Raw genomic sequence first — 23,634 nt, 5'->3', positions numbered from 1 at the left:
TGGAAGGGTGAGCCTCTGCACCAACATACTGCTGCTCCCTTCATTTTCGTTGGTGTCCTAGGAGCCTGACAGCGCACCCACCCTGTCTCATGCTGCCACATCTACAAAGATAATTCAGCCAGACAGGAACCTGTGCTCCTCAGGGCTTGGTGCTTGGGCTCCATCTTCAGGTGAGTGGTCAGACCTGACATGACCCCTGGGGACGAGGAACCATTGCTGGAAGCCCTGGACCACTTGAAAAGGGGCCTTGAACAGGCTGTTAGCAGAGGCAGAGTGTGGTCCTGCCAGCAGTTGGCCTAGCTTTGACATTAGGTTCTTTTTTCTCTGCTAAACCCAGCCCTATGAGGGCTGTGAGTGACAACCACAGCTACAGAAGCCCAGCCCAGCTCTGGCAGGCGCCCGTGAATTGCACAAAACACACCTATCCAGAGCCCTGTTGTGCATGGCATCTGGAGTGGCCCTGACCGTCACGCAGGACCATTAAGCTCACTTGTCTTATTCCTAAGGAGTCCAGGCACATCTGTGGTGCAGTCTCATCTAACCACTCATGACCCCTCAGGGCCCTTCAGCCCCCTGGTTCCTGAGATACCTACCACTCCATGCCACAGATGTCCGTGCTTGGTGATGTTACCCAACAGTTTCAAAAGACACACAGCCAACAGCCGAAAGGCTTCTCATAGTATTAAAAACCATTTTAAATAAAGTTATCACATTTGCAGTAAAACTCACTTGTCCTGCCTCAAAACAGAAACACTTGAAATTAAAACATAATTTTAAGAAAATCATGAGCCCAGAACGGGCAGGCTGGAAGCTGGTTTCGTCCTTTGGAGGCTCCAGGAGCTTTAGGTCCATGTTGCATCTGTGGTCCCTACAGCATGGCCACCTGCAGGCTCCAAAGAGCAGAAACCGCCCCTGATGGGCTCCCCGCTAGCCTCAGCAGGAAGTGTCCAAGCCTCTTGTGGGGAGAGGAGCGGACTACAGAGCACCCGGCAGCAGGGCTCAGTCATCCAGGTAGTAGTCCAGCTTGGTGAACACAGTCTTGCAGCCCTTGTCAGAGAAGACCTTCTCCTCTTTGGGGAAGAACGTCATCTCTTCAGCTACCTTATTGATTATGTCCTCATCTTCTTCATAGCCACGGGACTGCATCTCAACTCTGATGCACATTTTCAGGTGCTTGTACTCCAGGGGCAGGAAGGGGACAAAATAATCTATGAGGTTCCGGTCAATGAGGCTGCTGTGCCAGAAGCCACCTGCGAAAGACAGACAGGCGCCATGTTATACTGAGTAGTAACGGAGTGATTACTGCATGTTCACGGGGCCTGTCTGAGCCAGAGCGAGGAGACCATGCTCCACACATCGAGGGAGACAGGAGCGGACAACTGCCTATGAACACTGCCTTGGGCTGCAGCTGTGACAGCAAGGGCAGGGGGACAGAAAGGGACCTTTGGGGTTCATTAAGAACCTCTTTAACAGTGCACACCTTTAATCCCAGAACTCCAGAGGCAGAGGCAGGTGGATCTCTGGAGTTTGAGGCCTGCCTGGTTTACAGAATGAGTTCCAGGACAGCCAGGGGCTACATAGAGAAACCCTGTCACACAAATACAAAATAGCACCAACACTTATTCCTTGTTGCAGAGGAACTGAGTTGGGTTCCAGTATTCCTCAGGCTGCTCACAACCACACACACAACCACACACACACACACACACAATAATGAAAAACACAAAAAAAGCTTTCAAACGGGTGCTCTGGGCTTAGAAAGGCCTCTCTAGTGTGCCTTAGAGATGGGAGGCAGACCAGAGGGCCACATGTACCATACTGTGTGCTGGGACCCAGGCAGTGTGGTGGGAAGCTGATGGACAGGTTGGAAGAGGTTCACAAAGAAGAGATAAGGGAGGGCTATCATAGACTCCACCAGTCAGTCTCCAGCTAGAGCTTCCACAGCTGAGCCTGCATGAAGGCATCGGCAGCTGCTGCCTGCCAGTGCCTAAACAATGCAGAGCATTCTGGAAGCAACACCTAGACTCCTGGGGAGTAAGGTGCGCCAACAAGGCTGTGCACCACACAAGTCTGGGCTCTGACATCTTCCCTACAAAAGCCTCCCCGTCCTGGAACACTCGACCCAGCACCCGCAGGACGCCCCAGACAGCCCAGGTCACGTCTTGATGTCCTGCTTAGCCTATTGATCTCTGTGCTCTGGCTCCCGTGAAGCTGTGCAGAGAGCCCGGGGTCTGTGTTCTCCCAATGGTGCTCCACGCATACAGTACTTGGGGGAGGACCTGTGGCCACAGCAAAGAACAAACCAACTGTGGAGCAGTCACCAGTGTAACTTCTGCCTTGAAGGCCTACTCTGTGCCAGATGCCAAGACCTGAGGATGTGGCTGGGGGCATCTGCCTGGCTGGGGAGGTGACCCTGAGCACAACCCCAATGACAAGAATGCAACCACGGGACCCACCAATCTCTCAGCAGAAGCAGTGACTTCAGTTGGTCACATGGCCTTAAAAGCACCAGCTAGGCTGGTGGCAGGGCACTTAGCTGGCATGTGCATGGCCCTGGGTTTGAGTGTGAACCAAACCCATATACCGCCAACTGCAATGTGTGTCCTCGGAAATGTCTCCTTCCAGGGTGGCCCAACACGTGTGCCCTCCTCCCAAGACTGCTCTTCTCATTGTCAACCCCAGCACTACTGTCCACCAGCCATGACAGTTCCCAACTGCCTCTGATCCCTGCTACAGCCCTGCGAGAGGTCCTCCTGCCTTGGATATACAAACACGCCCCCCCCACCACCACCACCACGAACGCACGCACGCACGCAACAGTGTTCTGATGGACTGCTGGCCCATCAGTCTGTATTTCCTGTTCTGTGCGCTCATCCTTTGTAGCATCAAGAGAGACTTTCCAACATTTAGCAAAATGTTTGTCTTTTCGCAGTAGTGTTCCATCTGCACTGGAGTAACAGAACACACTGCACTAGTCTCCTAACTTGAATGCAGATTTCTTGGTGGGCATGTTTCCTGTAGTCTTTCATCACCTCAGCTACCGGTGAGATAACCAGTGAGTCACCCTCAGGGCCGTCTGCTGCCTAGGGTTCAAGGTCAAAGATCTGCATGACAGTAGCAGGACAGAACCCAGCTGAGCGACTTTTAAAAACTGAGTACAGTTGCCTGGTGCTGGGCGAGCTCCTCCTCTGAGCCTGTGTGCTCTGTAAAAGACAGACAATAGGCAGCTATCTACCCCACATGGTAACAAACAGAGTCACAAGGCAGGTCAAGTGTCTGTTCCAGAGGGAAGGCCCACGGGCAGAGCTCTAGGACACTGCAAAGGGGGAGAGAGGCCATACCAGTTACCACCCTCCCTGCAGCCATCTACGGTGGCCTTCTGCTTCAACTGCCTGCCCTTCCTCTCCAAGGGATGTAGAGCAAACCCTGTCTCAACCAACTCATCTCTAAAGGCCTCTGCAGCTCCTTAACAGATGTTACTCAGGGACTCTGCTGGGTCCCGGGAGCTCTAAGGATGCGCAGTTAGGGGTTGGAAATACGAAGGACGGCCACACTTACTGTTCTTGTTATTGAAGACCGACACGGCCAGGGCGTGCTCCATGTCTCTGAGCTTGATCTCCTCTCTCTGCTTCCCACTTCTCCAGAAATCCAGAGCCACGTCTGTGATCCTTTCTGCCCCTGCATTGCTGCCGAAAGAGCGGCAGTGAGGAGGGACCACTCTTCCCAAAGCCCCCGGCTCCAGGGTCTCCCACCATGTCCCGGCCACAGCCTCACCTGAGGAAGATGAAGATGGCCTTCTGATAGGAGACCTCATCTACCACGTCGTAATAGTCTAGGAAAGGCTTGATGGCGTCGATGAGGCCGGCGTGCATCTTGTCCATCTCGTCAAAGATGAAGATGGACCGAGCACAGGCGCTCACGTTGCCTCGAATCCACATCTGTAATTGGTCCTGAAGGACAAGGGGCCTATTCAGTGTAACCACGGGCTTTGCCACCCACGCCCAAGTTCTCTGAAATAATGACCCTGAGACTCAAGTATAGAGGAGTAACCCAGGCCCAGGGCCTCGGCTCTGTTCCCCAACTCGCTCATGTCTCAATGATTCCACTTTACTTTGAGTGCCACGCGGCAAGACCTCTCCTTCAGTTTCATGTGTCTCCCTCCAGCTGCGGTCTGGGCCGAATTCCCTGTGCTCCCAACTCAGTATCTCTGTCCCACCTCCTTAATCCTGCCTCAGCTCATTGGCCTGTCAGCTTTTTATTGACAGGTGATGCTTCCACACACTGCACAAAAGATTCCCTCTACATTACAGAGATCCCAGCGGGGACAATTCTACCAGCTTTGGGTTTCTTTGTTTTTGTGCAGTTTCCCCAGAGCCTCACTGGTGTTAAGCAAGCCCAGACCCTCAGAACAACTTTACCCCCTCAGGACAATGGCTGGGCTTCTGGAGCACTGTGCTGTGAGCATTACACACATACGCCTTTGGCCTCAAAGCACTTCCGGTATGGACAGCATCATACCCATGCCACAGGGAGGACCCTGAGGTACAGAGCACTTCAGCAGCTTGTCTGAGACAAGAGAATTGGGCTGGGCAGGGTGGGATCTCAGTCTAGCTCTGCCCTATGCCAAAGCTCCAGGTTTGTGACTTTACACTACAACACACTGAGGCTGTGCCAGTCAGGCCCCAGCTATCCTCACGTATATCCTGGGCACCACAGCCTCTTGGTGAGAGGCAGAAACCCACAAACGCACCATCGCCTCAGCCCTTCCTCTGCAGTCCAGCCTGGAGAAGCACCAGCTCAGTCACAGCGCTGCACAAGGCTCCCTTAGGGAGTCTGAGCTCAAGTGCTCAGCATTCTGGGAGCGGTGTGGCGAGGCTTCCCTGACCAGGAACGCACTCTACTAACGCATTTGGAGACAGACCCCAAGGAACATCCCTAGAGACAGACCTATGGCCCCCATCAACACACAGGCTCAGAAGCACACCAAACACAGAATTAAAAAAACAAACCAAACGGAAATGATGAGAGTTCAGGGCTGCCCAGGCTACAACCATGAGCACAGACAGCTGCCTCAAGAACGAAGCAAACAAACAAACCCACCTTATTGGTACACGGTTGTTTGGTGGGCAGATGCTAAAGAATGAAATCAGGGCCTCAGTGACCCTAAGCCAGCCCTTAGCAAACCCCAGCCAGGTTCTTACAAGATCATCAAGGGGAGACACATAGACCTCTTTAAGCATCTTCCTCAGAAAACTGAGCCCCGATTCTACCTAACATGTGGGTATTTCCACCCACCCTCCTCCTCAAGTGAGCTGAGAAAGCAGGCAGCTATGTATCTTCCTAAAGGACACACGGGAAGCTGTATTGTACATCAGCTTGGGGTTTTCTATCGGCTCCATGACCAGCTTACAGGTTTCCATTTGTATCTAACGTAAGCAGCCACTCGGCAAGCATGGACCACCTCCCTCCTCCAGTAGCTGTTCTCAACCTGCCGGTGGGCCGAGACCCTGGGAGGCTCACTTATCAGCTACCCGCATATCAGATGTTTACATTAAGGTTCATAACAGCAAAATTACAGTTATGAAGTAACACTGAAATCCTTCTATGAGGAACTGAATTAAAGGGTCACAGCATTGGGAAGGTTGAGAAACCTCCGTCCGTAGAGGAACCTTCAGAGACCTCGAGTGGCTGGCTAACACCATGTGGTCAGGGAACATTTCCATAAACTCACTCAGTTGTTAGAATCCAACAGAGGTTTGCCCAGTCTCCTGCCCCAATCTACCAGAGTAACAGACTGCGTGCCAGCACCCACTACAGCGAGACACCCTTCCAAGCATTGCTCCTTGAACATTTAGAATCTCCTCCCCAAAGCCACTGAGGAAATGATGCCGGGCCCCTACTTTCCTTTCTTCCTCCACCTGCTGCCCTCTCCATTTCTGTCTTCAAACGGAGGCTTACTATGCAGCCCAGACTAACCTCAAACATGTGATCCTCCTGCCTCAGCCTGCTGGGAATACAGGTGTGTAGGAAAACACCCAGCTGACCTCAGACACCGAGATTAAACGACCCGCACAAAGCCACACAGATTCAACAACGACGCTCAACAGAAAGGGGAGTGCGCGAACACAAGTGAGGGTGAAACACCATTTTTAAACAGAGTGTCCCTTCATAGGTTATGTGACAGCCCCAACTGCGCAGCTGTAGGAAGGGGCAGGACCTGAATTCAGGTGTGAGCCCGTCAAAGTTAAACTCCAATAGCAGGTTGCAACAGCTGAGTCAAAACAAACTTAGGTCTCCTTTTCACAATGAGGGGAGGGCGGCGACTCCTAAAGACCTATCCTATCAGCTGCCATTCCTCCCACGGATATGACCACGGCCAGTTCTGTGCACACCTTTTAAAGAGGAATTGACATACAGAGCCATATCGAGGCTCACTCACTGACGTGGAATTCCCACATCCCAGCCCACAACAGAGAAACCCCAATCCCGGGTCATCCACGAAGGCGGCCAATTAATGCTCTTGCCTTATACAGGGTGATGTTAGAGGCGTGGGGGAAGTGTAGCGTGGCCACAAACAGGTGTACATAGTCACTGTTCAGTCCACCCTCGTAAATATTCTCTGCGATGATCTTGCTAGCGAAGTTTTTGCCGGTGCCTGTCCACCCGTGCAGGGAGAGGGTGAGGGGCTTCTTGGGCTTCGGGTTGCTTAGGAAACCAGACACGGCGTTTAAGATGACTCTTTTTGCAAGGTGTTGTCCAAAGAGCTTGTTATCCAGATCCTTCTGCAGCGCTGGGAAAAGAAAGATCACTCTGGTCAGGAGGGAAACAAGCTGGCAAAATGCAGCCCCATTTCTAGGCTGTCAAGGCCCGCGGAGCCTGATCTGGAGAGCGCGGAAGGACCCTGGTACTGCGAACTCTGCCCTTTCCTAGGGGTTGGCCTTGGGACATCTCGGGCTACTGCCAGGCTGCGCCCCAAAGCTAAGCGGAAGAGGCGCCGTGAGGCCGCCCCGGTGAGCTCTGCGCAGGGCTGACATCCTGTCCCTGGCCCCGACCATTCACCTCCCAGGCCTCTGACCAAGGTCTGGCCTGGCCGCGGCGCCATCCTCCTGCCGCAGCATCCCCGCTGACTGATGCCCACCTACCCTCACGGCTGAGGCTCCGCTTCTGGCCGCAGCACTCGGCGAAGAGGCAGTAGAGGCGAGGATAGGAGATATAGCCGGTGAGTACGCCGGCCAGGGCCAGACCCAGGCTGATGGGCTCCACCGCACGAACCACGCACGGCACCAGCAGCAGCAGGGCCAGAGTGGCCCGGCCCAGCTTCATGCCCGGACCCGCGCACCTTGCGCGTCTCAGCGCCCACCGTTCCCCGCGCACCGCCCAGACTGGTGTTTCCGGTTCCTGTTGGCGGGGCCGCCCTCTTTGTCCCGGGCAGACCGTCTCCCAACGCTAGTGGCTACCATCTTTGTTAAGGGCAAAGTCCTTTCTGCTTCTGAACCTCGATGTTATAGGAATAATATTGACGTTGTAGGAATGAGGTGATGATGACTGTTTGCCCATCCCCATCAAATAAGAGTGTTTTAGAACCATTTTCTTTAATGGTACAGGCATCTACATGCATGTGGCGCTCATAAACTTGCAGGCACACACACATGCATAAATTAAAACGTAAATGAATAATTTTTTTTCTTTTTTCTTTTTTTTCGGAGCTGGGGACCGAACCCAGGGCCTTGTGCTTGCTAGGCAAGCGCTCTACCACTGAGCTAAATCCCCAACCCCAATAATTTTAAAAATGTGAGTATAATATAGTGGGTCCCCAACTTGTTTCCCTATTATTAAAATCTGACATTTGATCCAGGTGCGGTGGGTGGTGTGCACCTTCCAACACTCTGGGAGGTAGAGGCAGCAGGATGTCTTCGATGTCTGAATTGGAGGCCACCCTGTGGAATTCTAGGAGCAGCTGGGACTCTACAGTGAGACTGAATCAAAAAAAAAAAAAGGCATCTGTATATTATCTGTACATTATACTTGTTAAAAATCCACGACTAGGGCTGGAGAGACGGCTCAACAGTTAAAAGCACTGACTACTCTTCCAGCAGTCCTGAGTCAATTCCCAGCAACCATGTGGTGGCTCACAACCATCTGTAATGGGATCCGACGCCCTCTTCTGGTATGTATGATGGCTACAGTGTCCTCATAAATAAAATAAATAAATCTTTTTTTTTTTTTTTTTTTGGTTCTTTTTTTCGGAGCTGGGAAAAAATAAATAAATCTTTAAAAAAAAAGAATCCATGACCAGAATTATTAAATAAAGCCCATAGTTCACCCAGTTTCTTGCTTAGGAAACTGTAGGTATGGTGGTACTGAGCAGTGTGTAAGGATGATCCTTGTAGGGGTTGGGGATTTAGCTCAGTGGTAGAGTGCTTGCCTAGGAAGCGCAAGGCCCTGGGTTCGGTCCCCCCTCCCCCCCAAAAAAAGGATGGTCCTTGTATTATTCAAATGCTGACTACTGTGCCCTCAGACCTGGTTGCAATCCTTATTTTGAGAATCTCCTGTCATCAATGTTGTGTAAACATCGCTCCCCAATTATTCCATGATTGGTTAATAAAGGGCTGATCAGCCAATGACAGAGCAGGAGAAAGGGAGGAAGTGAGAATTTAGCTATGAGGTGGGGGAGTCCAGGCAACATCATAATCATAAAAGAACAGCTGGAGCAGAGAAAGCAATAAAATTCAAGTATCTCAGGGCTATCAAGTAGTTAGATTAGTTTAGAGGATTAAAATAAATGAATACTGCTCAGTTATTGTACTTTAAAGCTGTTAAATAATTCTGTCTCAATTATTTGGGAGCTAGTTGGGTTAAGAGAAAGCTGCAACATTTGTAAATTACCACTAAAAGGGAACACGTTAAGCTCTCCACAGTGCTAACTCCTCAGCTTCTCTTGGGTGCTTTTTAAAATGACTTTGAGAGTTTTGAGAAATACTAGACACTTGGGGAAGGGGAGTTCTGAGAATGAAACCCAGGGCCTCGTGCATTGTAGGCAAATGCTCCATGGAGATATGCCTCAGACCTTCTGTTTTTTTTTTTTTTTTTTTTTTTTTTTGAGCTGGGGACCAACCTCAGGGCCTTGTGCTTGCTAGGCAAGCGCCTACCACTGAGCTAAATCCCAACCCAGACCTTCTGTTTCTTGTTTGACTTCATTTTAAGATTTCTTTGGGATGGGGGTGGGGGGATGGGAGCTAGGCTCTAGGTCCTGTTCAAGAACTGTACTCTCAACCTGCTAGCCACCTCTGCAACCTCTTTGTTTTAAGCTAAAATCTTCAAGACTCTTTCAACTTGCTACATAGTACAGGCTGGTTTCGAACTTTTGATCCTCCTGCCTCATCTCCCTAGTTCTGGGACATAGGCCTGGCCTTTTGTTGTTGCCATTCCTGGGGATTGAACCTTGGGCCCTTTGCGTGTAGCTGTACTACTGAGCTATATATACCCTTGTCCTGAAAATCTTCGTAGGTGTCCTTCTATGGGAATTTGACATTTCTCACCGTTAGACTAGGGTTCTGGAAAGGGGTTGCCAATGTGAAGTGCTATTTCCATCATAGTTTCCCACGCATCACGCTGTCGGGCGTGGTTTGATCGCTGATTCTAAACTTTGCCTGCTGGGACGGTCCTAATTTGCAGGAGGAAAGGGTTTATTTATCTCATGGGATACAGTCCATCATTATGGGTAGTCAAGGCAGACATACTCGACGTAGAAGCCTGGGGGCCCAGCCTGAAGAAGAGCCCATGGAAGAACACGGCTCACTGACTGGTTTCCGCTGGCTGGCTCAGCCACTTTTCTGAGCAGTGGTGTTTTGTGTACATTCATGTCTGTGTGAGGGAGTCAGATCTACACCTGTACTTACAAACAGGTGTGAGCCACCATGTGGGTGCTGGGAACCGAACCCAGGTCCTCTGGAAGAGCAGTCAGTGCTCCCAAGCCATCTCTCCAGTCCCTCAGCTTCCTTTCTTCCTGTCGACGTGCCTAGAGTGGCACTGCCCACAGCAGAATGGACCTGCCCACATCAATCAATAATTAAGAAAAAGCCCCACAGGCTAATCTGATGCAGGGAATTTCTCAGTTGAGCTTTCCTCTTCCCAGGTATGTCTAGGTTTGTGTCAAGTTGACAAAAACTGATCGGCACAAGAAATCTCCATGTTCCCTTGCTGTGATGTTCCCTCTGGATCCTCTCTCATCTTACCAGAGTCTTTGGTAAGTCAGTGTGCAAGGCCCACACTTAGGCGGGGGGAGTTACACCCTACCTTGCTGAGCACAATGTATCTACAGAAATCACCAGTGCCAGGCATCAAGTCACTTGACTGTAATCCCAGCACTCAAGGCAAATATAGGATCAGAAGTTCGAGGACACACTCAGTTAGACCACCTAAGCCCAAAAAGGAGGAAAAAAAAAACACTTATTGGAATTCTGAATGCTAGATTTATCTCTCCTTGCCTTCCCCATACACCACAATAGGGCTTCTCTGTAGAGCCCCGCCCACCCTGGAACTAGCTCTGTAGACCAGGCTGGCCTCTAACCCATGCAGATCCACCTGAACTTGCCTCTGGTGGACTGGGATTAAATGTGTAGGACACCATGCCAGGCCCTTTTTATTTTTTAAACCCCGTTTGTCCTTGAACTTCTGCCAAACAAATACCAAACTGTTTTCTGTGGTGATGGGAGCTGAACCTAGGATGGACAGGCAAGCAAGCACCCTGCTCAGTGAGCCACACATCCAGGCCCCACGTGCTCCTCTGACACAGTGAACTGTGGGATCTGAAAATCCTGCCTGCTAGTGGGAGTGTAGCAGACCACCCCCTAACACACACACACACACACACACACACACACACACACACACACACGCTTTAGCACAAGTGACTCCATGATGAAAGTATGTGGGATGATGTCACAGGTGAGGCAGGTACAGGATAGAAGGAGGCCTGTCATTGGACGAGAAGGAAGGATGGGCAGGAGAAGAGTCTGAAGGAAGAGGAGGAGACTGGAACAGAAGAGGAGGAAGAGACAGAAGGGACAGGGAGAGAGGCCGTGGCAGGACAATATGGCAGGTGACGTTAAGATTCCACGATGCACCTTTACAGGTTGTTACAAATGTTTTTAAGGGATGGATGGTACTGGGCTTTGTATGTTTAGGTGGGCAATTATATCTTATCAATTGGGCCAAAGTTATTGTGTTGTGTGTTCTTTCATGTGTAGATTTAAGTGTAATGGAGTGTGGGGCATTGTGGTGCTGAACCAAGCAAGATAAAAGACAGCTTTTTTATTTTTTACATTTTACAACAACATAAGTACCATTCAGGATACAAATCTCAGCACCACTCACCAAAATGAAAACCAAGACCTAATGCATCCAAACCCGCAGTTCTAGGAGTCTCTACTGTTTTAACCTTGCTTTTGCCTTTTGTAGCCCCACTTCTGGTTAACTGTTCATGTTAATTTAAGTGTGAACCCAGAACATGGTTTTTGTGCTTACAAGCTCACACTGAGAAAGGCTCAGGCCTGTACTTAGGTCCTGAACACTCAGTGTAGCTGCTGGCCAGCTGAGAAAGACTATCTATTGGCTTAACCATCTATAGCTGAAGGAAACACACGGCTAGCAGGAAAGCTTGGTGTAATGTGTGGTTTCTACCACCCGCTTTAAGCTCTGGGAAGATCATGCTACCAGCCCCACCTAGGTTTCCCCAGATCCGAGGATAAAAGACACACATAGACACACACCACATACACACACTCACACACAGACACACATACACACCACACACACCATACACATTCACACACACACAAAGACACAAACACACACACACACAGATACACTCACACTAGCTTATTTTTTATATGTTTAGCTCAATGGCCGGGCCTTCCTTAGCTATAGAGCCCTTCTTTTCACTCCTAGCTCAGCACTCTAAATCTGCCCTCAGCTTAGTTGCGTTTCTAATCTCCCGCCTGCCTCCCCAGGACCGTAGCCACTCCACCCTAGATCTCACATGGCTGGTGGCTCTTTTTCCCTTCGAAACAGGGTGAATCTTTTTCTTCACTCCTGCATCTGCTAGCCTGCCTTGGGGGGATGGGAGGAGGGGACGGGACGGACCTGGAAGTCCCGCCTCTTCCATCCAGCCATTGGCCGCTTGCATCTTTATTGATCAATCAAGAACCAATTGAGGAACAAAACCTTTTTTTTTTTCTTTTTTTTCTTTTTTTTCCGTAGCTGGGGACCGAACCCAGGGCCTTGCGCTTGCTAGGCAAGCGCTCTACCACTGAGCTAAATCCCCAACCCGAGGAACAGAACCTTTAGCGTTCATTCCTGATCAGAGTATCAGAACCACCCCCTACATCTTGTCCTTTCTGTCCAATAAAAAACAAAAAATTCTTCTCAGACATAAATTGAACAAAACCATAATAATCATGTAAATTACAAAGTATGATATATAGTTAACATCAAGTCTATCATATTTGTCAATTAGATAAAGTACTCTATCATCATTTTTAATTTAGAGTTATAATTCTATCCCTAAATTATGTTTACATTTTAGCCTGTAACACCATCTGGAAAACCATGTCTCCCGCTCTACGGTTCCAATAGCCGCTTCTCCGACTGGGCCTGGGTAGCAGGCAAGAGACTAAGAACACAGCAAAGCCAAGGGCATTAGGGTGCAGAGCTAGGACTAAGGTAACTGAGCAAATAATGCTGAGGGCAGATTTAGGATGCTGCACTGTGAGTAAAAAGAAGGGCGCAATAGCATTGAGCTAAAACATATCAAAAGTAAGCCTGTGTGCATGTGTGTCTTTCATCCTTGGATCTGGGAGAACCTGGATGGGGCTTGTAGTGCAGTCCACCAGGAGCTTAAAGCCGGTGGCAGGAACTACACGCTCCAGCTTGGCCCCATCTGTAGTTACTAGTTAAGTTCTCCTAACCCACCTGACTCCTGAGGCAGGCTCGCACTATGTAGCCCTAGACTGTCTGGATCTCACAGGTCTTCCACCTCTGCTTTCTGTGTGCTGGGATTAACGGCTTGTGCCACCACCCTAAGCTGTTCCTTTTGATTTTTCAATACAGGGTTTCTCTGTGCAGCCCTGGTTGTCCTGGAATTTGCTCTGTAGATTAGGCTGGCCTCAAACTCAGATCCGCCTGCCTTTGCTCTTCCTTCTTCATCAAAAGAACTTCACAGTTCTATAAAAGTCAGGGAATGACAGTGTCTCCAACCCACCCTCCATTTTTCTGCTGTGAAATGTACTCTCTAAACAGGTCAGATGTGTTTTGTCTTGTCTTGTTCTTCCTCCCTTCCTCCCTCCCCTTTTCCTTCCTTCCTTCCTTCCTTCCTTCCTTCCTTCCTTCCTTCCTTCCTCCCTTCCTCCCTCCCTCCCTCCCTTTCTTCCTTCCTTCCTTCCCTCCTTTGATACAGGGTCTTTCCTGGCTATCCTGGTACTTTCTCTGTAGACCAGGCTGACCTCAAACTCAGAGATCTGCCTCTGCCTCCCAAGTGTTGTGATTAAAGATGTGGGCCCCCACACCCAGCAAGGACGGATATATTTTTCAACTCCATTTTAAATAAGCTATGACTATGTATATAACCCTAAAATACAACACAAACAGGCTGGATGGCTCAGCCATTAGGAGCACAGGCAGCTGCTCTCCCAGAGGACCTGGCACACACATGGGGTCTATAATTTCAGTTCCAAGATAGCTAACACCCTCTTCTGGCCTCTATGGGCACTGCATGCATACATGCTATAGACATACATGAAGGTGATATACCCATATACATATAATGAGTCTTAACTCTCTCCCCACCCCCACATTAACAGTATTGATCCACAGTGAACATAGCTAGTTCTTCCTGCGCCTGGACAGACATTAGGACAAAGGCAACATATTTACAAATTATTTAATAACATTCTTAAGGATAGTTTGCTCCAGGTAGGAAACAATATAGACATAGACACATTGTTTTCTTTCAAAAGTTACAAAGTTAGTGCTTAAAATGCCAGCCAGGAGTGTGGGGCCTCTAAAACCCCAGTAGGAGGGAGGAGGGAGTTCAAGGCCTAGGATACATGGGAGCCACAGTCTCCGACCAAAACCAAAACGGAAATCCAGCAGCTGAGCAGAAGCACTGTCTGATGGGCAACTTCAAGAGCTAATAAGCAGGTTCTATGCAAGAGAACGTGTGTGTGTGTGTGTGTGTGTGTGTGTGTGTGTGTGTGTGTGTGTGTGTACACGCGTGTACGTGAATCGTTAATCCAGCCCCTACCACTGCCTTAGTAGCGCCTGTTCATCTTCTTGAACTTCTCATAGTGGTAGTCGTCTGTGGCCTTCTCATTAGCAGGACGCTTGCGGTTGGGAGGGGACCCTGAGGAGAATAGAAGTTGCCTGTCATGGTGAAACTAGCAGATATTACTGTTCAAGATGAGAACTTGGCTGGAGTCACCTTTACCAAAACTTTCAAACTCAGTCTCTACCAGCTTCCAGCTTGGGGGCCTCAGAGCAACCAACCAACTGCTCTACACTTTTTATCAAGGAGGAACCACAGTTTGGAAACGGAAATGTCCTTAGCAGGGTTCTGGGTCGGATGCCTTGGTTGCCAGGGCCTGAGCCCTGCCTTGCCCTGCCCTGCCCTGCATGATTCTGCCTCCCAGGGCCACCTGAGTACTGTCCAGAGCTGTACTCACGCTCGGGCTCTGGCTTCTCTGTGTCACCCACTCGTAAGGGCCGGGCTTTGGGTTCTTCTTTGTTTCTTCGGATGGGTGCATTGAGCTCCTCATGATAAACTGAACAGAGGAAGAACACGGACTGTGTGTGAGGCAGGAGTCAGGGCTCCTGGGGGCTCCTGGGAAGGACAGATAGGGCACTCACAGCGGTTGTGCTGCACATAGTTCACAGCCATGTTGGTGGGCACAAAAGATGTCTCGCTGTCCTTCTTCTTGTTCTGCTGCTCTGCCAGCAGCCGGGCCTTGGCATCCTCCGTGGAAATGATGTTTTTTATTTTAGCGCTATGTGAAGAGAGAGAGCCACACCTCATACAAGGCCATCACATCTCTGGAACTGACTGGTGAGGCCGGCCAGTCCCAGTGCACCAGGAGAAGCTTGTCCCAAGCACAGCACTCTACAGTGTACCAGCCTACCTCATGCCTTTGCTCCTTTCCTTTTGGTTTTCTCAGTCAGGGTTTCTCTGTAGCCCTGGCTGAACTCACTCTGTAGACCAGGCTGGCCTCTACTCAGAGGTCCTCCTGCCTCCTCCTCCTCCCTAGTGCAGGGATTGAAGGTGGGTGCCATCATAGCCAGCCTCTTTTTTTTTTTTTTTTTTAATTATTTTGCTTTATTTATGTATGTATGAGCGCTCTGCATACATACATATCTGCATGCCAGAAGAGGGCATCAGATCCCATTACAGGTTGTCATAAGCCACCATGAGGGTCCTGGGAATTGAACTCAGGACCTCTGGAAGAGGAGAGTGCTCTTAACCACTGAGCCATCTCTCCAGCCTTCCACTTTGTTTTTAAGCCAAGGTTTCTCCTCAGTCCCTGTTGGTCTGGAATGCAAATGCCACCCTTTCTTACCTTGGCCTCCCAGGGTCAGCTAGCACTGTGTGAGACACCCTACCTGTCCTGACCCTGTGGTCATCTCTGTGGAGCACTCAACATGGATAAAGAGGAAACACTGGTGCCCGGCAACACACACCTTCAATCCCTGCACTAAGGAGGAGGAGGAAGGTGGATCTCTGAGTAGAGGCCAGCCTGGTCTACAGAGTGAGTTCCAGTACAGCCAGGGTACACACAGAGAAACCCAGTCTTGAAAAGCAAAAACAAACCAAAACTAAGAAGGAAATCTATAGTTGGGCATGCAGCTCAGTAGCAGAGCAACTTACCTAGCCTGTGAGAGGCCCTGGTTCAAATCCCCAGAAATGCACACATACAAGAAACCATGCCTCATGTGGTTGGCGAGGTTAGGCAGTGAGATAGCCCAACGGTTAAGAGCACTGACTGCTTTTCCAGAGGATCAAGCTTCAATTCCCAGCAACCACATAGCAGCTCACAACTGTCTGTAACTCTAAGATGATACCCTCATACAGGCACCAATGCACATAAATAAATAAAAGTAAATTAGAAAAAGAGAGAGAGGGGGGGGGTGGGCCAGCCTCTTACACATGGGAGCAGGGGATCTCATTAGAAATGAGAGGCTGTGGAGGCTAAGGAGACACTTATGCCCTTAGGTCTCTTCAGCCACAGGGACCACAAGTGACAAGAAAACCCTGGAGACAACTTGTCTGAGAGGGCATATCTGTAGGTTTCCATGGATACCAAACAGGATTTCCATAACTTCTGTGAGCATGTGTGTGCTTCTGCGTGCACGTGCAGGCCAGAGGACAACCTCAGTGTAGTTCCTCAGGAGCCACAAGCCAGATTTCTTTGAGGCTCACTAATCGGCTAGGCTGGCTAAACAATGAGCCCAGAGGCTCTCTAATCTCCAGCTGCCCACGTGCCCTGATACACCTGCCATTTCTGGCACGGGTGCTGGGGGTCAAACTGAAGTCCTTGTGCTTGCATGACAAGCATTTTGCTGAGCCATGTCCCGTAACCCAGGGTGTGAGGAATGCTAGGGCAAGAGCTCTGTGCCTTGTCTGTGTAACCTCGAACTGGAAAAGCGTCAGCTCTTCCCAGGCATGGGGGCACAGCCAGGGTTGGGAGACTTACTCTATGCCCAGGTCCACCTCAGGGATGCCACTCAGCATCTGGTTGGACAGCATCTCCTCAGTTTTCTTGGCAGAGGAGACTCGGATATTCTCTGGCAGCTCATAGAGGCAGTCCTCAGCATTCTTGGGCTTGGCCTTCTGTTCCTCTTGCTCCACAATCCCCTTCCTCTTCTTCAGCTCCGTCTCAATGTACTTCATCCTGTGAGGGGGTATACAGGCTCAGGGGCCAGCATGGCCATAACAAGGCAACTGCTAATCAGCATTTTTTTTTTTTTTTTTTTTGGTGCTGGGGACCGAACCCAGGGCCTTGCGCTCACTAGGCAAGTGCTCTACCACTGAGCTAAATCCCCAACCCCGCTAATCAGCATTTTTAATGAAAATGTTTTACATTTAATTTTATGTCATCTATGAATATGTGAGAACATGTGTACCACAACACATGTGAAGTCAGAGGAGTTGCTTCTATCCCTTTACTATGTGAGTCCTGGAGGCTGGCAGAAGACATCTTTACCCACTGACCCATTTCACCAATCGATGTGTGTTATCTTGTGCACCTGCCTCAGCCCTTTAAAGGATGCCCAGTTGCCAGTCAACTGTCCCTTTAAGAATTCTTTTTTTTAAAAGACTGAATTTATTTTAAGTATGTGAGTACACTGTCACTGTAGCTGTCAGACACACCAGAAGAGGGCATCAGATCCCATTACAGATGGTTGTGAGCCACCATGTGGTTGCTGGGAATTGAACTCAGGATCTCGGGAAGAGCAGCCAGTGCTCTTAACCACTGAGCCATCTCTTTAGCCCCCTTTAAGAATTCTTAGGTGTTAGAACTGCTAGACCCAAGACCTTCAGTGTTGGCTCCCTCTTGGATTTCTGGGAACAAAACAAGATATAAAAAGGCTGGCTGGGGATGGGGCTGGCAAGTGAGAAGAGAAGGCAGCTGGGGGAGAAGATATTCTGAGGAGACAGTTGAGATAGAAGCTGAGCTGAGTTAGGAAAACTGGGGAAGGGACTGTTTAAGCCGACTGAGAACTGAGGGAAGAACGGTTGGGAGAACCATTTGAAGGGGCTGGGCCAGAAACTAGGAGGAGAGCTGGTGGGAGTTAAAAGAACTGGTTATTGTTCTAAAATGCTAGCCATTTTACAAATGTGGGGGAAAATCAGAGATAGCTTCTCCTCATGTAGACCAGGCTGGTCTCGAACTCACAGACAACTGCCAGTGGCTATCAAGTGTTGAGATTAAATATGCGTGTCAACAACCTGCCTTCAGTGAAAATATTATCAGTTCATGGAAAAACTAAGAATAAAAATATCTGGGAGTTCTTGAGACAGTCTCACAATTGTCTGACCTAGTTGATCACAAATGTGAGGTCTTCCTAACTTAGTCTCCTTAGTGTAGAACTACAGGCATTTGAGTTCTGAAAATTTCAACTCAAAACACCAATGTACATTGGAGATTATGATACTAGATCTCCTGGAGTGACCATATCAAAGGCTCTTTGAATATGGAAAAATGGCATTATGTTTTTCTCCCTCTCCCCTCACCCCCTTCTCAAAGTGAACTCAGATTTACCAAGATAAAGGAAAAGTGAGGAAGAATTCCTAGTTGGGAAAGGTTCAAGGAAGGGATACTCTGGTAAGGATACTCTGGTACCATGTTTTAAAGGCCTTGATGAAAAAGGTTGATAAATCCATGATACTAATCCTTGTGTTTTAAGGAAATATCACTAATCAAGAAAGGCAAGGGCTGAGGATATAAGTAGGAGAGAGGGCAGGAAATATCAATGCAAACAGAAAACCACCTTTGAAACCTTTCACAGATCCCAAACTTGAGAAGTAGGGAGGACACAGCCAAGAAAACATGAGAGAGGCACCTGTGACCAGACATGTCTGAATGTCTGGCCGGGGCTGAGTTACAGTACTTACAGACAACTGGACTCACGGGTACCTACATGTCTGCATCCTCATCCCTCCGGTTGGTCTCTGCAGAAAAAGATGTCCCCAGGTGCAGATCCTCCTCTTCACTGACCCTGAGAGTAGGGAGCAGGTCATGGTCATTGACGCCAAGTTACAACTCAGGACCTCTGGAAGAGCAGTCAGTGCTCTTAACTGCTGAGCCATCTCTCCAGCCCAAATGCATGCTTTCTTTTGCAAACTTTTATAGTAGTTAAGTTCCTGGGTGTGCAAAGGTTGTGTCAGGTGCCCTCCTTTCTAGAGTCTCCCCATTGTCTCTTGAGATGTCTCTTAGTAACCCAGAGTTCATTATTCTGGCTAGATGTCTAGGCCACCAAGTCCTCAGGATTCACTGTCATCCGATTCACATTCATCTGATGCTGCAGTTACAGACACATGCTGCCACCCTTGGCTTTTATGTGAGGATGAGGGATCTCACCTCGGGCCCCCTGCTTTACTCACTATGCCCAGTTTCTTAAGTACACTTACAATGTTTATTTTATTCAGAGAGGGTCTAGTAAAGCCCAGGCTGACCTTGAACATCTAATCCTTCTGTTTCCATCTCCGGGGTACTGGGTTTTCAGTGTATTATTTTCTAACTATGTTCTCCCCGTGTTTGAAATAATGAACACACATGAAAACATATGACCTGGGATGGTATGTAAAGAGAAAGACTGCTACACACATATGCGATCAAGAAGGCAACATCGGCTGAGACTTTGGGGGATGAGTGCATGCTTTTAAAGAAAAGATCTATCTATCTATCTATCTATCTATCTATCTATCTATCTATCTATCTATCTATTATATGTGAGTACATACAGTAAAGGCCCTTTTACAAAAGAACTCTTCTCCCTTGGCTCTGAGCCCTCGTGGGGGTTGTTTGTACCCTTGGCATGCTTGTGCTAAGCTCTGTGCAAGGTGTCCCTCCCAGTCCCTGTGCATTCAGGCCCAGGAGATGGCGTCTGTACCCTACTTCCTCTACTTACTTGTCTTTGCCACGCTCCTTCAGTTTCTTCATGTCCACCATGCCACCTGTCGCCATTTGGAAAGGATCATCCTGCAGAAAGCACACACCTTAGAGGATGCATCTAGAACAGCAGCAGCTCAGTTAGTGTGATCATCTGCAAGTGTGCTGGTACACATGCACACGTATGTGCACACATGTGCAGGCCAGAGGTTAACACCATTGTTCTCATCAATCTTTCGCCATGGTTTTTTGACTTCTCTGTATGTATATGCAACTGTGTACGTATTTTGTGTGGTCGTGGAGGCAAGAGGTCAAACTCAGGCATCTGCCCCAGTCACTCTGCACCTTAAATTTCAGAGACAAGGAGCTATTGATTGATTTGGGTGGACTGGCTGGCCAGCCAGCTCTAGAAATACATCGGACTCCACTGACCCCCTGTAGGGATACAGATGTAAGCTCTCATGTATGGCTTTTATGAGGGTGCTAGGAGTGAGCCTGACTCAGCAAGAACTTTAGCACTTTCGCCACAGAGCCATTCCCCCAACCCTTGGACTTATACTGCAAGACAGGGTCTCTTAGCTTCCTTTTCCAGCTACATTATTCTGTCTTGGCCTCCCCAGTGCTCAGATTACAGGTATGTGCCACCATGCCTAGGTTTTAATAGGATACCAGGGATCCAAACATGGACACTTCTGCTTACATAACAAGCACTCTGAGCTATCTCTGGTACCACGGTTATACCTTAAGAAAAGCAGCCACAGAGAGGAGCCAACACTCACCACCAGAGTAGTCTCCTCTTGAACCTTCTCTCCCACCAGCAGGGCAGCCGCACTGTGCAAAAGAAACCAAACCATAGGAAGAGAAACAACACAAAGACAAGGAGGAAATCAGTGTGCTGGCTAGCTTTTTTGTCAATCTGAGTTAAGCTGGAATCATCTGGGAAGAAGAAACTTCAATTGAGACAATGCCTCCATCAATGTCCTGTAGGCAAGCCTGTGGTCTTCTTTTCCCTGACTGACGTGGGAAGGACACTGTGAGCAGTGCCCCTCCCCCTGGGCAGGTGCTCCTGTGCTGTATAAGACAGCTGCATATGAACAAGCCAGTAAGCAGTGTTCCTCCAGGTCTCTGCCTCAGTCCCTCCATGATTCCCCCAATAACTGAGTATGATCAGGAGGGGTACAAGTTGGTTTTGGTCATGGTCACAGTTGTAGGAAGCAAACTGGGACAATCAGGTTTGCAGGCTGGAACACTGATGGATGGGCACTATTGAGAAAAAAAAGTGGGAAAGTAGTTATAAAGGCCAAAGAAAAAGTCAGTGCTCCACACGCTGTGAATGGGAGTGGGGTTGAGAGGCAAGGAAGCAGCTGTCGCACACTCCTGCAAAGCCATGATATTCTGGAAATCACAGTGTAAGATTCTGTCGGCTACTTATATATAATAAATAAATCTACAACAACAACAACAACAATAACAACACCTTAGTCCCCTCTACGATCAGTGGAAGTGTATGTCAAGAGAAGGGACTATGTCAAAGGAGAGGTTTTCGACTGTGACTCTAGCTGGAAATATTTCTTTGTCATTAATGACGCCGCCACCACCCCCGTGGTACCCACCTCACCCCATTTGGCCTCTTCCGCAAGTTCTGCACCTCTCGGGTTTCTTCCAGTTTTAGCCTGGAGAAAGATAAAGTGATGCACAGGTTGAGAGACCGTCTGCGAAACTCAAATGCCAAACTCCGTTCTGAGGACGTATCTCTCTGCCGAGTCTCTGACACGGTGGGTCATCGGCAGTCAGACCCATGCTACCCCGGGGCACCTCTCCCAGCCGCGCTGCCCGGGAAACGTGGCTGTTATCCCTAGGAGCCTCTGAAAGACAACAACCTTGGCTCCCAGTAAATGGGGTCAGCCTGTCTCCCTCTTCCTGGCCTGTGAAGATCCTACCCAACACGTACCGAACCTCCTCTGATTCTTGTTCATCCTCCTCCGACTCCGAGTCAGCGGGGCGCCGACGGAATGTCTTCCCGGTGATCCGCATAGCGGAACAAGACCCTCGGCGCTGCGTTACCAGACGCGAGGTACAAGGAACCTCTTTCTCTTCCGGCGCACAGAAATGTCGTCAGAGCGCCAGCTGGAATCAGACCCGCCTCCGGCTTGCCAGGCCACACCCCAAACCTCAGCAGGGAAGCCGCCCGCTCGGAACTCAGAAAAGAGCAAGTACCGCCGTGTGGCCACACCCTCGGCCACGCCCCCAGCGAGTGACCAAGCTCTTCGCCAGCAGGACAGCCTTCGAACTACAAGGCGACACCCTAGCAGCACGGCCACTCCCCCTACTCCCGGCATGCTTGGGCACTCACCACTCGCACGGCCACGCCTCCGGCGTGCTTGGTACCGCCCTCTAGTAGGCCGCGACCTGTGACACCGCCCCCGTCCCTGGCATAGGCTCTCCCGATTGGACTTCTGACGGTGAGGAGGCGGGGCGCGGCAAGCATTGCCACAAGACTATGCGCATCGCCGCGGTGGGCGCGCTTGACTGACAGGCGGCGCGGTTGCGACGGCAGGTGAGTTTCTGACGGCTGCTGCCTGCTGCCGGGGGCTGGGCCGCTAGAGCAGGGATTATCGTGCCACCGCTGGAGCAGGGGTGGTCTAGCTTTGCGGGGCGGCCGGGACCTGGTGAGAGGTCCCCGCCGCCTACCCTTCCATCACCGCATCCTGTGCCCGCCCCGAACCACCACGGCCCTAGCTTTTGAGCAGGCCGCACGTCGCTAGGAAGGCCAGCGCGAGGCCTCTCGGGCTCCGGGTCTCAGATAATGCATATTTATTCCTCACTCACAAAAGCTGACCGCCTTGCCGGGGTTGAATATCAGTCCCGGTGCCGACTGTCCATACTAGGTTGGCCTGCAGCCATTCGTCCCTAGAAGGGGTACCACTGACGTTCAGAGGCCGAGACTGCCCTTCGATAGCTTGGGATGACTCCTTTGGCCAGGAGGATTGTCGCTCTGCCATACGCACCTTACACCCCCCAATATTGTGAGGGTAGTTAGTTTTTAAAGGTATCTATAAACACTTATAAGATGGATAAGTGCGTGCCTAATGGCTCACATGGGACTTTTAGGGACTCCGTAATTACTAGTTTCCTCTGGAGCAAAGCGCTTCTTACGACACTTAACTCTGTGGCTGGCACTGGGGTAAGCAGACTCTTCTAGAAGCCTCCCATCTAATCCCACAAAGTAGATGCAGTTGGGTTTCTCTTTCAAAAAAAACGAGGCTACCAAGGCGTAAGAGAAGTAAGCCATGCTTCAAGTTACCCAGCTGCGAGGTGAAGCTGGGCTGGGGACAGAGCTTTCACAGCTGCAGGGTTTGCTTCAGAGACAGCGGGCCTCTGTGGGTCTTTGCTGCTGCTGTTGCTGCAGCTGGTGTTCCAGCTTATGGGCTGGGGGAGGGGCTGATGGAGACTTTCTAGAAGACTATTCTAAAGCAGGGAGGGCATGGCAGGGTTTTTGTTTGTTAATGTTTCCTGAAGTTGTCACATTCCTCTGAGACTGGGACAAAGAGAAAACTCAGGATATCTTGAAACAGCCTTTTGGCTTTAATCAAAGAGGTGTTAAGTATCAAAGTCTTGACCACACTGGAGATTGGTTCAGCCATCTTCAGATGTAGATGGCAGTCACTCGACACCATGTCTCTGTTGGCTGAAAAAGAGAATCCTTAGGATCTGCTGTGTGAACCCAGGGATTTGGGTGTACAATTTTCACAGGCTCGGAAGTGGTTCTTAATTTCCCTGCCTAGCCATGCCTTACCCCTTAACCACGAGGGTACTGGGCCACTCTGGTATCTCCATGGAAAGAATCAGAAAGTCAAGAGCATTTTGAGACAGACCTCTTTTGAAGATACAGAGAAGGGACATCCAATATAAACAAGTTGTCCTTCTCCCATCCTTGAAGCCAGAACGCCAGGTGATACCAACTCCCTGGGCT

General features: G+C 49.8%; 2 protein-coding genes across 3 annotated transcripts; both read right to left on the bottom strand.

Annotated features, from left to right (window-relative positions):
- Positions 1-664: 664 nt before the first annotated feature.
- Positions 665-7,400, bottom strand: Tor1a (torsin family 1 member A). Of its 2 annotated transcripts, none has more exons than XM_032902832.1 (5): positions 7,143-7,400; positions 6,525-6,790; positions 3,775-3,950; positions 3,559-3,678; positions 665-1,250 (listed from the first exon to the last, which is right to left on the bottom strand). In XM_032902832.1, the coding sequence occupies exons 1-4, from the start codon at positions 7,321-7,323 to the stop codon at positions 3,567-3,569; spliced, it is 735 nt and encodes a 244-aa protein (XP_032758723.1). In that variant the 5' UTR covers positions 7,324-7,400; the 3' UTR covers positions 665-1,250; positions 3,559-3,566. The 2 variants fall into 2 exon arrangements, with proteins under 2 accessions (XP_032758723.1, XP_032758722.1); XM_032902831.1 differs by having other exon boundaries at positions 3,559-3,686; positions 7,143-7,390.
- Positions 7,401-13,924: 6,524 nt separating this feature from the next.
- Positions 13,925-21,781, bottom strand: C5H9orf78 (chromosome 5 C9orf78 homolog). Its single transcript, XM_032902830.1, has 9 exons — positions 21,613-21,781; positions 21,275-21,334; positions 20,441-20,492; positions 19,681-19,751; positions 18,691-18,768; positions 16,743-16,940; positions 14,905-15,041; positions 14,721-14,819; positions 13,925-14,401 (listed from the first exon to the last, which is right to left on the bottom strand). Exons 1-9 carry the CDS (start codon positions 21,693-21,695, stop codon positions 14,310-14,312), a joined length of 870 nt encoding a protein of 289 aa, XP_032758721.1. The 5' UTR covers positions 21,696-21,781; the 3' UTR covers positions 13,925-14,309.
- Positions 21,782-23,634: the final 1,853 nt, after the last annotated feature.

The sequence above is a fragment of the Rattus rattus genome, chromosome 5 (genome assembly GCF_011064425.1).
Source record: "Rattus rattus isolate New Zealand chromosome 5, Rrattus_CSIRO_v1, whole genome shotgun sequence".
NCBI lineage: Eukaryota > Metazoa > Chordata > Mammalia > Rodentia > Muridae > Rattus > Rattus rattus.
Note: the sequence above shows the minus strand (reverse complement) of the source record. Positions and strands in the feature narration are given on the sequence as shown.